This window comes from Symsagittifera roscoffensis, chromosome 6 (genome assembly GCF_963678635.1).
Source record: "Symsagittifera roscoffensis chromosome 6, txSymRosc1.1, whole genome shotgun sequence".
In the NCBI taxonomy this organism is placed as follows: domain Eukaryota; kingdom Metazoa; phylum Xenacoelomorpha; order Acoela; family Convolutidae; genus Symsagittifera; species Symsagittifera roscoffensis.
The window spans coordinates 55,212,512-55,227,910 of record NC_087067.1 but is presented as its reverse complement, the minus strand read 5'-3'; the positions used below and the strand labels follow the sequence as shown (position 1 = coordinate 55,227,910).

The window sequence follows — 15,399 nt, the reverse complement described above, 5'->3', positions numbered from 1 at the left end:
TTGTTTTTGATTTTTTTTAGTTCTGGTGTGTTGGATTTTTGAGGGTCTACTTTTTGCTGTTGAATTGTATTTTTACTTTTTGTTGTATTAACATTTTGATTTTGTTCTATTTGTGAATGGTTTTGAACGATTTGTAAGCCTGTAAAAGAGTTTAATTGAGTGATTTTGCTGAGTGCGTATTCTTTTGGATAATGAGGTAGAAGGTTGTTACGGTGTTGAATGATTTCTTTTTTGCTGGAGTCAGTAAGTTTGTATGTTACTTCAGTGGGTTTATCAGTTATTTGATATGGTCCTTTTCGAAGTGGTTGTAGTTTTTTGGATATTCCTTTTTGTGTATTAAAATTGGGTATTAAAACAAATGTTCCAATTTTTAAATCGGTGGCTGGCATGAAGCGTGAATTAATTTGGTTGTTTATGTTTTGCCTTTGTAACAATTTTTTTGTTACTTTTTGGTATAATTCATTGTGTTTTTTAACTCTATTTACTATTCATTCTGTATGTGTAGCGGAAGCTAATTTCAAAATTTGTGGATGATGAAAGTGGACTTCATCATGAGTATGTAATGGTAGATTATAAGAAATTGAATCTTTGTTTGGTTGACAATATCCTTGTGTATTTTTTTGTGCATTTGCTGTGAACATAATTGGTTTTCGTGCCTTTGCTTTTGATTAAAAACTATTTCGTATGGTGGCATTCCTAAGGTTGTTGTAATTTGTGAAATATAAGATAAGGCAAATAACTTTACGTCTGCTGACCATTCAGTGTATCTTGTATCATTTTCATTTACGATACATCGAAGATATTCTTGTAGTGAACGGCGGTTCATACCTTCAACTAATCCATTTGTCCATGGTGCATGAGATGTACGTGGTTTATGTTTGATGTTAATCAGGTGGCATAATGTGATGATTTCATTGTTTATAAATTCTGTGCCATTATCGGTAACTAATATTTCGGGTAATCCGAATTTAGCTATCCAATGTTCGTAGTGTGTTGTGTATGCGTAATAAGCTTTACAATGTGGTACTGGGTTGAGTGCTACATAGTGTGTAAATGCATCAACAATGACCATTATATATGAAATTGGTCCTTTTGTGTCAACTGAAATTCTATGATTAAAAATATAGACTTTGTCCTTTAAAGTCTTGTTTTGGTGCTATTTGTTTTTGATTTGGGTAATGTTTTTTTAATTGACATATTATGCAATCGTTGCATAGAACTTTAATCCAAATTGGTGCATTTGGGAAGTAAAAATTTTGTATAAAAGTTGAATATGTCTTTTCTGATCCTGATTGTCTTTTTGTAGTTTGTTCAGGTGTGTGATATGTAGAATGCTATGAACATCATGCTGAGGGGGAGACAGGGTACTTTAGAATCGGATGTATTATATTCTAAAAGATCTGTATTTTCATTTATAGTAGTATTATTGAATTTTCTAAAAAACCGGAGGAGTGTTTTGTTTTCTAATATCGTTGGATCAGCTTTTGCTGGCTTTGTTTTTTATTTGTGCCATGATTTAAGTTGTCTAATAATAGGGTCAAAATTTTGGTTTTTTTTGTATTAATTGAAGTGTAATTTTTTCTGTTGGTGATAAAAAAATAATTTCGATTTCTTTTTTTGATAGGGGAAATGTGTCAAGTGGGTCATGAAGGTTAAAAACTTGATTTACTGTGTATATTAAATCAGTTGTCGGTGGTCCTGAATAATTTATAATGTCAGTTAGATTTTCTTTTTCTATTAATGGGAGGGATATTTTTTGTGTGGCTGGTGCTTTATTGTCTTTTGTTGAGTATTATTTTTTATCTATTGTGAATATGGGATTGGTTTGAATGTGGATGTACCTAATAAATCGACTTCATAGTGATTGTTTTGACCATTTAAATAGACTGGCAAAAATTGTAAATTGTTTATCTGTGATTGATCTAAATCTGTTTTTACTGCGTATTTACCTTCTAGTCGTGTTGATGTTTTGTTTTTTGCAAGATAAAATTTGATCTTTTGTGGTATTTCAACTGTAGTTTTTCGTGTGAGTAATTCAAGGGGTGTAATTCTACTTAGTGTATCTGGTAATGCAAGATTTTTTCCTGCTGACCAAACTATATGTACGTTTGGATATTTCATTAAAATTATTTGAAATCTGTAAACTCGATGGTTTGGGTTCGATTTTTGTTTAAAAAAAATATAATCGGTTTCTGATCTGTAAAAAGAATTGTTGGATGTTTTGATCCGCGTATCAGAAATTCAAATTCTGTAAGTGTGTATATTATACCTGTGCATTCTCTCATGAGAGTAGAGACTCGTAGTTCGGCTTGTGTAAATAAGCGAGAATTTGCTGATATTAGGTTCATCTTATTTGTTCCACTGTGTGATTGTAGTAATGCTGCGCCGATGCCAAAATTCAAAACAATGCACATTGCAGAGAATGGTTGATTTGGATCTGGCATTGTATTTAATGTTTGTTCTGTTAGCAATTTTTTAATTTCGTCAAATCGTGTTTGATGTTCAGTAGTCCATTCAAAGCTGTTTTGCTGTCTTAGGATGTTATAGAAAGGTCTTAAACATAATTGCATTTTGTATACATATTTACTTAAGAAATTTAACTTTCCAAGGAATTCTTGGATTTTCTTTTTATTCGTGGGTGGGTGAAGTTTTTGAATTGGGTCTATGCGTGATTTTAATGGAGTTATAGTGTTTCTTTTAATAAAATGTCCATGACATTTTACACGTGTTAGAAAAAAATGTGATTTATCTGGGACTGCTTTCATGTTTTCTTTTTTGAGTATTTGATGATACTGTTCCAAAATTAAAAACATTTCATCTTTAGTTTGTGATTGCATAAAAACATCGTCTAAGTATGTGATTGCATTTTTCTTGAGTATAAGTGGTCTAAAGATTTTTACTCATAAAAGCTGAAAAAGCTGCTGGTCCTATGGATATTCCATAGAATAATCTGTTGAATTCGTAATGTTGATTTCCAATAACAGATTGTGTTAAACGTCGCTATTGTTCATCTATTGGTATTTGATTGTATGCACTATTCATGTCTGCGGTGGTAAAATATTTACCATGTTTTTTGATAAAATTACCTGAATTGGTTCTATGGGCTAATTACATTTAGATTCGTCAATTAGGGAATTGAGATATCTAACGTCTAGAACAATTTTTAGTTATTCTCCTTTAGCAAAAAAGATAACTGGGTTAATAAAGGTGTTACCTTCTGGTTGTTCTTCTTTATTGACTGGAGATATAATTCTTTAATGTTCTAAAATGTCAAGTCGTATTGGTACTTTGCTTGATCTTTGTTTTTTGAAAATTGCGTCAAGTTTTAAAGGTAAATGTGGTGGTGAACTAGTTTTTCCGACATCAAATTTTGATGTTGCATAAACTTTTGGATTTTTTAGTAACAGTTTGGCTAATTTGTTGAATTCGTTTTGTGTTATTTGAGAATGTTGAAAAATAAACATTGTTAGAAATTTTTGCTGTTCTTCTGTATAATGCGATATTTTAAACGTGTTTTTTTTCATTGCTTATTATGTTGTTTATTGATAACTCTTCATCAAGAATTGTTGATCGACATGTATCTAGTAATTGTAAAAAATTATTGAATCGATATGCTCTTTCGTTTGTGGGTGAAGTTGTAGCATTTGTTTCACAGTATCCTAAGAGTCCTAGAGGTATTGTTATCTGGTATGGTGAATTATGATATGCTTGTATTGAAATAATGTCCGAGTTTGAGTTTTTCATATATTTTATGGATGAAATTGTTATTCTGAAAAATTTATGGATGGGTTTGAATTCGAGGTCTGACATAAAAAGTTGTTGTTTGTTTTGATTTTAATCATATTGGTGAGCTTGTTTGATTGAAAAGTTATATACATTTCCCGATAGTGGTTTCAGTTTTTTTGTTGCTGATTGTATATAGGATAGAGTTTAGAGAAAAATGGTGGTTGTTTGTCTAATCTTTGAAATTTTTAATTTTTTATTCTCGTGTACTTGTCTTTGATATGAAGTTTACTATTTAAAATATTTATTGTGGGAATATACTTAGTTATAAATGGTATGCCAATGATATTGTGTTTTATATCTGTTATGTGGAATGTTTGTTTAAATGGTTTGTTTAAGATTTTGTGTTGTTTCATTGTTCTCGTGGGAACTAGGAAAAGTTACATTTTTCCATAATTTACCAATGTTGAGCCTTGTGCTGTTGCTAATTTGCTGGCTATGATATTGAATTTCTGCGCTGAATTCTATGGTGTAGATTCCATATGGTTGTGTTAGGTTACATATTCCTTTTAAATAATGATCGACAATTTGTCTTTTGATTTTAGCTTCTGGGATTTCTGCTTTACATGGGCTAATTCCTTGTTCGAGTACATTTGCAATTAAATTTGTACAGAATTGTCTTTGTCCTCTATATTCAGTGATTGAATATATCATAAAAGGGAAAACAGAGTTTTTGTCTGGACTTTCATCACTTGGGATTTGGCTCATTTTCTCGTTTTATAACTGTCAGTGCGTAGTGTTCAATGCGTCTGATTGGTTGATTCCAATTATATAAACGTACTGGTTTAATTCTGTATATCTTTTTTATTCTTCTTTTTCCTTGTTTTGATGAATGTGATGTGGCTTTTGAATGGGAAAAATATAATTGGTCGTGATTTGGGTAGTTTTTATTTACTGTTTCTCTTAGTTTGCAAAGTGCATCTAAATTACTGACTTCTGATTCGGAGACATACGTGAAAAATTTTCAAAGCGAAGAAACGCAAAGTTGTCTTTGTTTGCCTATAATTTTTCTTTTTTTTTGTTGGTCGTTTTGTTCGAATAAATCCAATTGTTTGTTTGTGTGGTGTGATCACGAGATCCTATTTTTCGATATTTATTTCGCAATTGTGTAATACGGTTGTTTGTTTAATTCCTAAATTGTTCAGTGACATAAGGTTTAGGATGAAGAATGCAAGGTTTTTATTAGTGAATATAAAATCCTAGACTGTTAGTCCTTATGATTTTTTGGTTAGCCTAACTTGGGTCTTTTTATTCAGGGTTGGAGAGAAAAGTATATCGATTCCGGAGAATGACTGTTACTTTCTCGTGACTATTCTAAGTTAAGGTAATAATTTATTTAATGTTACTTAGGGGTAGTGATTGTGTTCAAGGGTTGGAGAACAGTAAGTCGATCTACAGGGTTCAGGTATAATTAGAACGCAAGTAGTTCGTTAGATACTATTTTAAACTTACTAAGATTTAAGAATTAGCCTGGGTCAGGTAAGAGGGGGGTCAAGTGAAGGATGAGTAACCGAAGTTCTTCACTGATTAGCCTAGTTAGAATGGTTAGAGTGGTTTGAAAAAATTCTATTAGTCCTGGGTCTTTGAAAGGCTTGGATAGTGAATCGACGTTTGAGGTCGTTAGACACTTTATTAATAGGGTGGGGGAGAACAAATTTGTTCTATTTGATCCAAGGAGAAGCCTTGATGATCAGGTATTAATTTTAGTGGTATAAATGATTTAAGTTAGAACGTTAAAGAGATCCAAGGAAAGCCTTGATGATCTGTATTTAAGGTGTAGAGAAATTTAAGTGAATAATAGATTAAATTTAGGATAAGCCTTTTAAAATAATTTTAGATTTTCTTTGATAGAAAAGTTTAGTTTTTAACGATGTTAGTAGTTTTATGATTGGTATTATGTTTAGGTGATAAAGCTGAGATGACACGATGATTTATTTTTATAAATAATCTATGATCAGTTAACTAATTTTTATTTTCCTTTGAATAAATTATTTTTCAGATATCTTTTTGAATTATACTGCAGATTTGGAGAAAACGATTTGAGATGTTTTGATCAATCGTTATTGTACAATAGTAAATTTTGTATAGCGCCTGAAATTATCATTGAAGATGTGTCATTGAAGATTTGTCTTCAAGGTTTTTTGTTTGCAAATGAAAATCTAAATTCATTGCTAGTAAAATTCTAATTATAAAAGTTTGTTCTGGCTCTCGCCGTACGACCATAAAAATTAATGGTAAGTTTCTTCGGAGTCTTAGATCGTCTTTCGTCCGAGGTCTTCTTCCAATACCTAGTAGTTCTAGTATTGTACGGAATAGCGGCTCTGATCTATTGAGTCGTAGAGACATTTCAATTAAATTGTTATCATGTAACATTTCGGAAATGTTTTTTGTCTATTTCTAATCTATTTTGTTAGTTCTTAAGCTAATTGGTTTTTTAAGGTCTTATTCGAGACTTATGGTGGCACCAGATGAGTTAGGACCGATGTGTAACTCATAGAGTAATTTCGGATAGGGTACACCGCCTGCTCGTCACGCTATCTTATTTTCGGCCGGATAGATTCATGCAACTCCTTAGTCTTATACCGATCCTAATCTTACTCTTATATCTACTAGTCTCAGGGTGTTTAACATTTGCTGTGAACATAACTGATTTTCGTGGCTTTGCTTTTGATTAAAAACTATTTCGTATGGTGGCATTCCTAAGGTTGTTGTAATTTGTGAAATATAAGATAAGGGAAATAATTTTACATCTGCTGACCATTCAGTGTATCTTGTATCATTTTCATTTACGATACATCGAAGATATTCTTGTAGTGAACGGCGGTTCATACCTTCAACTAATCCATTTGTCCATGGTGCATGAGATGTACGTGGTTTATGTTTGATGTTATTCAGGTGGCATATTGTGATGATTTCATTGTTTATAAATTCTGTGCCATTATCGGTAACTAATATTTCGGGTAATCCGAATTTAGCTATCCAATGTTCGTAGTGTGTTGTGTATGCGTAATAAGCATTACAATGTGGTACTGGGTTGAGTGCTACGTAGTGTGTAAATGCATCAACAATGACCATTATATATGAAATTGGTCCTTTTGTGTCAACTGAAATTCTATGATTAAAAAATATAGACGTTGTCCTTTAAAGTCTTGTTTTGGTGCTATTTGTTTTTGATTTGGGTAAGGTTTATTTAATTGACTTATTATGCAATCGTTGCAAAGAACTTTAATCCAAATTGGTGCATTTGGGAAGTAAAAATTTTGTATAAAATTTGAATATGTCTTTTCTGATCATGATTGTCCTTTTGTAGTTTGTGTGTGTGATATGTAGAATGCTATCAACATCATGCTGAGGGGGAGACAGGGTACTTTAGAATCGGATGTATTATATTCTAAAAGATCTGTATTTTCATTTATAGTAGTATTATTGAATTTTCTAAAAAAACCGGAGGAGTGTTTTGTTTTCTAATATCGTTGTATCAGCTTTTGCTGAATTTGTTTTTCATTTTTGCCATCATTTAAGTTGTCTAGTAATAGGGTCAAAGTTTTGGTATTTTTGTATTAATTGAAGTGTAATTTTTTCTGTTGGTGATAAAAAAATATTTTCGACTTCTTTTTTTGATAGGGGAATTGTGTCAAGTGGGTCATGAAAGTTAAAAACTTGATTTACTGTGTATTTTAAATCAGTTGTCGGTGGTCCTGATAAATTTATAATGTCAGTTAGATTTTCTTTTTCTATTAATGGGAGGTATTTTTTTTGTGCGGCTGTTGCTTTATTGTCTTTTGTTGAGTATTATTTTTTATCTAATGTGAATATAGGATTGGTTTGAATGTGGATGTACCTAATAAATCGACTCCATAGTGATTGTTTTGACAATCTAAATAGACTGGCAAAAATTGTAAATTGTTTATCTGTGATTGATCTAAATCTGTTTTTACTGCATATTTACCTTCTAGTCGTGGTAATGTTTCGTTTTTTGCAAGATAAAATTTAATCTTTTGTGGTATTTCAACTGTAGTTTTTCGTGTGAGTAATTCAGGGAGTGTAATTCTACTTAGTGTATCTGGTAATGCAAGATTTTTTCCTGCTGTCCAAACTATATGTAAGTTTGGATTTTTCTATAAAATTATTTGAATTTTGTAAATGGTTTGGGTTCGATTTTTGTGTAAAAAGAAATATAATCGGTTTGTGATCCGTAAAAAGAATTGTTGGATGTTTTGATCCGAGTATCAGAAATTCAAATTCTGTAAGTGTGTATATTATACCTGTGCATTCTCTCATGAGAGTAGAGACTCGTAGTTCGGCTTGTGTAAATAAGCGAGAATTTGCTGATATTAGGTTCATCTTATTTGTTCCACTGTGTGATTGTAGTAATGCTGCGCCGATGCCAAAATTCAAAACAATGCACATTGCAGAGAATGGTTGATTTGGATCTGGCATTGTATTTAATATTTGTTCTGTTAGCAATTTTTTAATTTCGTCAAATCGTGTTTGATGTTCAGTAGTCCATTCAAAGCTGTTTTGCTGTCTTAGGATGTTATAGAAAGGTCTTAAACATAATTGCATTTTGTATACATATTTACTTAAGAAATTTAACTTTCCAAGGATTTCTTGGATTTTCTTTTTATTCGTGGGTGGCTGAAGTTTTTGAATTGGGTCTATGCGTGATTTTAGTGGAGTTATAGTGTTTCTTTTAATAAAATGTCCAAGACATTTTACACGTGTTAGAAAAAAATGTGATTTATCTGGGACTGCTTTCATGTTTTCATTTTTGAGTATTTGATGATACTGTTCCAAAATTAAAAACATTTCATCTTTAGTTTGTGATTGCATAAAAACATCGTCTAAGTATGTGATTGCATTTTTCTTGAGTATAAGTGGTCTAAAGATTTTACTCATAAAAGCTGAAAAAGCTGCTGGTCCTATGGATATTCCATAGAATAATCTGTTGAATTCGTAATGTTGATTTCCAATAACAAATTGTGTTAAACGTCGCTATTGTTCATCTATTGGTATTTGATTGTATGCACTATTCATGTCTGCGGTGGTAAAATATTTACCATGTTTTTTGATAAAATTACCTGAATTGGTTCTATGGGCTAATTACATATAGATTCGTCAATTAGGGAATTGAGATATCTAACGTCTAGAACAATTTTTAGTGATTCTCCTTTAGCAAAAAAGATAACTGGGTTAATAAAGTTGTTACCTTCTGGTTGTTCTTCTTTATTGACTGGAGATATAATTTCTTAATGTCTAAAATGTCATGTCGTCTAATTACTTTATCCTGTAAGTGTATTGGTACTTTGCTTGATCTTTGTTTTTTGAAAATTTCGTCAAGTTTTAAAGTTAAACGTGGTGGTGAACTAATTTTTCCGACATCAAAATTTGATGCTGCATAAACTTTTGGATGTTCTAGTAACAGTTTGGCTAATTTGTTGAATTCGTTTTTGTGTTTTTTGAGAAAGTTGAAAATTAAACAATGTTAGAAATTTTTGCTGTTCTTCTGTATAATGCAATATTTTAAACGTTGGTTTAAAATATGGTGTTTTGTGAAACAATCTGTGTTTTTTTTTTCATTGCTTATTCTGTTGTTTATTGATAATTCTTCATCAAGATTTGTTGATTGACATATATCTAGTAAATGTAAAAAATTATTGACTCGATATGCTCTTTCGTTTGTGGGTGAAGTTGTAGCATTTGTTTCACAGTATCCTAAGAGTCCTAGAGGTATTGTTATCTGGTATTGTGAATTATTATATGCTTGTATTGGAATAATGTTCGAGTTTGAGTTTTTCATATATTTTATGGATGAAAATGTTATTCTGAAAAATTTATGGATGGGTTTGAATTCGAGGTCTGACATAAAAAGTTGTTTTTTGTTTTGATTTTAGTCAAATTGGTGAGCTTGTTTGATTGAAAAGTTATATACATTTCCCGATAGTGGTTTCAGTTTTTTTTCGTTGCTGATTGTATATAGATAGAAATTAGAGAATAGGATAGAATTAGGATAGAATTTAGATAGAATTTAGAATTAAATCCTCTAAATTTAAATTAGGATAGAATTTAGAGAAAAATGGTGGTTGTTTGTCTAATCTTTGAAATCTTTACTTTTTTATCCTCGTGTACTTGTCTTTGATATGAAGTTTACTATTTAAAATATTTGTTGTGGGAATATATTTAGTTATAAATGGTATGCCAATGATATTGTGTTTTATATCTGTTATCTGGAATGTTTGTTTAAATGGTTTGTTTAAGATTTTGTGTTGTTTCATTGTTCTCGTGGGAACTAGGAAAAGTTAGATTTTTCAATAATTTACCAATGTTGAGCCTTGTGCTGTTGCTAATTTGCTGGCTATGATATTGAATTTCTGTGCTGAATTCTATGGTGTAGATTTCATATGGTTGTGTTAGGTTACATATTCCTTTTAAATAATGATCGATAATTTGTCTTTTGATTTTTGCTTCTGGGATTTCTGCTTTACATGGGCTAATGCCTTGTTCGAGTACATTTGCATTTAAATTTGTACAGAATTGTCTTTGTCCTCTATATTCAGTGATTGAATATATGATAAAAGGGAAAACAGAGTTTTTGTCTGGACTTCCATCACTTGGGATTTGGCTCATTTTCTCGTTTTATAACTGTCAGTGCGTAGTGTTCAATGCGTCTGATTGGTTGATTCCAATTATATAAACGTACTGGTTTAATTCTGTATATCTTTTTTATTCTTCTTTTTCCTTGTTTTGATGAATGTGATGTGGCTTTTGAATGGGAAAAATATAATTGGTCGTGATTTGGGTAGTTTTTATTTACTGTTTCTCTTAGTTTGCAAAGTGCATCTAAATTACTGACTTCTGATTCGGAGACATACGTGAAAAATTTTCAAAGCGAAGAAACGCAAAGTTGTCTTTGTTTGCCTATAATTTTTCTTTTTTTTGTTGGTCGTTTTGTTCGAATAAATCCAATTGTTTGTTTGTGTGGTGTGATCACGAGATCCTATTTTTCGATACTTTTTTCGCAATTGTGTAATACGATTGTTTGTTTAATTCCTAAAATGTTCAGTGACATAAGGTTTAGGATGAAGGATGCAAGGTTTTTATTAGTGAATATAATATTCTAGACTGTTAGTCCTTATGATTTTTTGGTTAGCCTAACTTGGGTCTTTTTATTCAGGGTTGGAGAGAAAAGTATATCGATTCCGGAGAATGACTGTTACTTTCTCGTGACTATTCTAAGTTAAGGTATTAATTTACTTAATGTTACTTAGGGGTAGTGATTGTGTTCAAGGGTTGGAGAACAGTAAGTCGATCTACAGGGTTCAGGTATAATTAGAATGCAAGTAGTTCGTTAGATACTATTTTAAACTTACTAAGATTTAAGATTTAGCCTGGGTCAGGTAAGAGGGGGGGGGGGGTCAAATGAAGGATGAGTAACAGAAGTTCTTCACTGATTAGCCTAATTAGAATGGTTAGAGTGATTTGAAAAAATTCTATTAGTCCTGGGTCTTTGAAAGGCTTGGATAGTGAATCGACGTTTGAGGTCGTTAGACACTTTATTAATAGGGTGGGGGAGAACAAATTTGTTCTATTTGATCCAAGGATAAGCCTTGATGATCAGGTATAAATTTTAGTGGTATATATGATTTAAGTTAGAACGTTAAAAAGAACCAAGGAAAGCCTTGATGATCTGTATTTAAGGTGTAGAGAAATTTAAGTGAATAATAGATTAAATTTAGGATAAGCCTTTTAAAATAATTTTTGATTTTCTTTGATAGAAAAGTTTAGTTTTTAACGATGTTAGTAGTTTTATGATTGGTATTATGTTTAGGTGATAAAGCTGAGATGACACGATGATTTATTTTTATAAATAATCTATGATCAGTTAACTAATTTTTATTTTCCTTTGAATAAATTTTTTTGCAGATATCTTTTTGAATTATACTGCAGATTTGGAGAAAACGATTTGAGATGTTTTGATTAATCGTTATTGTACAATAGTAAATTTTGTATAGCGCCTGAAATTATCATTGAAGATGTGTCATTGAAGATTTGTCTTCAAGGTTTTTTGTTTGCAAATGAAAATCTATATTCATTGCTAGTAAAATTCTAAATATAAAAGTTTGTTCTGGCTCTCGCCGTACGACCATAAAACTTAATGGTAAGTTTCTTCGGAGTCTTAGATCTTCTTTCGTCCGAGGTCTTCTTCCAATACCTGGTAGTTCTAGTATTGTACGGAATAGCGGCTCTGATCTATTGAGTCGTAGAGACATTTCAATTAAATTGTTATCATGTAACATTTCGGAAATGCTTTTTGTCTATTTCTAATCTATTTTGTTAGTTCTTAAGCTAATCGGTTTTTTAAGGTCTTATTCGAGATTTATGGTGGCACCAGATGAGTTAGGACCGATGTGTAACTCATAGAGTAATTTCGGATAGGGTACACCGCCTGCTCGTCACGCTATCTTATTTTCGGCCGGATAGATTCATGCAACTCCTTAGTCTTATACCGATCCTAATCTTACTCTTATATCTACTAGTCTCAGGGTGTTTAACTAGTCTCTGCTAGGCTCAATAGATCTAGAGTATACTGGCTGGTTGCGATGACTAGAAGGTCTCTTGGAGAGCTAACTAATTTCTAAGTTAAATTCAAAGTTAAATTCAAATATTAAATATTTTATAGTGATAAAATATCCAATTTATATCCAATAATAAAAATATAGTTTAGATCTGGTTCCAAGTGGTTGGCCAAAATTTTATGTCTTAAAACATTGGAATAGACAGTGGCAGGCAAGTAGTGAGTGGTTTAATGGAAGTTGACAAGGTGGGAAGGTCAAATTGTTTTGTGGAGCTTCTTTCAGGTCATTCCCCCAGCATGGACAGCGATCAGCAGTTGGAGGAGTTCCAGGAAATCATTGACAATTTTGTTAGTGAAAATACCCAATTGATCTCACAGCTGCAATCTTTGAGGAGTAAGAAAAATCTAATTACCGAAGAAGTTCATAAGTTGAAATCAACAAGAGACTATTTTGAAATGGGGATGAAACTGTTTGAAGAGTTCTCTTCAAAAGGCGAAGAGTTTGCCCAGATGTTTCCCACTTGTCCCGACAACCAGTATATCGATCTCCATAGGTTTGAAGACGATGAAACTGTAGAGCAAGATTACTATGCTATTAATGACAAGAAGAAGCAGGAAGATCATGAAGCAGAGGTTAAAGTGTATCGGGCTGTACAAAGTTTGAAAGGCCAAAACATTGTCGTCCTTCACAGTTTTCGGTACACCCATTATCAGTATAGAATGTGGGACCTTAACCACCCAAAAAAATGTTACCCCAATTGTAGAGGTAAAAAAGCTTTGCATAGTGATGAAGGTGAATCCGATTTTGTGGTCATTGGACCAGATTATATTGTTCTGATTGAGGTGAAAAACACTGGAGAGAACCATTCTAGCTTCTATGAAAAAGGATGTCAACAGATGGACAAATTAATACACATGATCAGGGGTGTAGCGAAAGAGTCCCTTCCGGAAGAAAGATCCACCGATACAGCAGACGCCGGTCGGACTAACTCATTCAAGGTGTTCCGTTTTGTAGCTTTCCCCAGCTATAATCGCTCAGATGGTACGAATGGTTCCGACAAATTACCTGACAGAAAATGCTTATTTGCTAGCGATTTGGATGCTTTTGCAGATTGGTGGCAACAAAATGTACTTGACTCCAGTTCAGTGGATCGTTTTGGCGGGGACTTGGAAAAAGTGAAGGCTGTTCTGTGGACTCAGTGGGCAACAAATAGCCAGCGCACATTTGTCAGATCCTCCATCGGTCTGGAGAGTGATATAGTCAGAACAGACAAGCGTCTGAGAGAGAGCGTAATAACAACTGAGAGACGGAAAAGTTACAGGAAAAACGGAAAAGTTCCATTCCCTTCTAATGTTGTGGATGTAAAAGAAAAAGAAATTAAAGCTTCCAACGTTTTTCAAATCATGGGTATAGAATTTATAACGAAATATCAAGAGGCAGCTTTCGAAAAAGAGTCTGCAAATTTAGTCATAACTGGTTGTGCGGGATCTGGGAAGAGTTTGATGTTGATAGCTAGATTCTTAAATCAAGCCTTAACAAACAGAGAACTGAAAATGCTTCTGCTGGTCTTCAACCAGCTAAAATTAGTCGAATACAGAAAAATTTTCGAAAGAGCCAAATTAAATTTCACAGACATTGCAGATCGTGAATTTGATCCAAGCTTGTGGAAAACAACGAGCAGTGGAGTTGCAGTCATTCACTGCAACACTCAAGCGAGTAACACAAAAATACTTGATATTCTGAAGGAACTTACAGACGTGGTCGTTTATGTTGATGATGCACATGCTTGTGGTTGTGACTTCTTGTCTCTTAAGTGTGCATGTGTTGTGGTTGACTTCAACCAATGTCATCTGGCTAGTAACCAAATTGAGAAGCCGATATGGGAGAACCCTCTGTGGAACAAGTTCGACCAAGTGGCACTCGTGCACAACTACCGCAACACGTGGAACATAGTGGCAAACTTGACTGAATTGTCAAAAGTAATCAAGGCCAAAGATAAGCTGCAGAAGTACTTTGCAGAGTACCCCTCTGAGCTTTCACATGATCCCAGCCACGGCCATCTGATTTATGGACCACAGACTGACATTGACGTCATTCACAATCACAGTCAACTTCCAATGAGCAGACAGAAACAACTGGAGCAAGTCTTGCAAGTTTATATCGAGAGAAGACCGCATTTCTTTCCCATGATTGAGAGTCACGAGTTCACTATGAAATATTTCATTATGGACCCGAGCGAAGACTCTTTCTACAAGCAACTGGCACAACGAGTTAATGAGGAACTAGATGGCTTCTGTGTCACAGTCACTGCCAGTGAACAGAACATTTACTCTGCCGAGTTCGCAGTCTGCTTCGTGTTTGTGTTGTTCTTAGAAATGGACACGAAGATGTTGCGCTCACTGTACAATGTGATGTCTAGAGCCAGAACCTACTGTCACATTATGGTGATGACAGACGAGAGAACGAAGCATGACCAACTGGATGAGTTCCTCTCAATATTCAAGCAGGCCAAAATCACCCATATCACACCCCCCAACTATGCCTACCAGGGTTCGAACGCTATCTCGGATGCACCAGACACTGCTGACTCTGACCAAAAATTGGACTAAAAATTGCTTCTTGATTAGTCTGTAATGTTGAGTTAACTAAGTTGGCAATAAACTAAGTTGGCAATAAACCCACCCCTAACAGAACTCAAGTCAATATTGCCGCTTTTAAGGATCCTCCTGAAGCTAGTTTTGTAAATACATAAAACCATAAGGCTTCTCTCAGTTTGTCATACTTTTCGTTGTGTAACTCATATTCTATTCACATTCTTAAATAATCCACATAATTGCGTCATTCAGATCTTTATCAGAAGTTTTTTTTTTAATTTTCCGTTGCCAATTGTAGATATCTTTTCTGGCACTACTCTACTGATCATAGTTATACTTATGTATTCATGCTATAATACTCTTTTTCTTATGCTTATTTTGTAAAAAGTAAATGTGTAAAACAATGAAGCTTATAGTTTATATCATTGCTCTTTGCTGAACTCATA

General features: G+C 33.0%; 1 protein-coding gene across 1 annotated transcript in view; it reads left to right on the top strand.

The window, feature by feature from the left end:
* LOC134847836 (uncharacterized) overlaps positions 1-15,399 on the top strand; it is a 97,033-nt gene extending 81,634 nt beyond the window's left edge. The window contains exon 3 of the mRNA XM_063865063.1: positions 12,642-15,399. Within this exon, the coding sequence (XP_063721133.1) occupies positions 12,642-14,968 (2,327 nt within the window). The 3' untranslated portion in view covers positions 14,969-15,399. The remainder of the gene's footprint in view (positions 1-12,641) is intronic.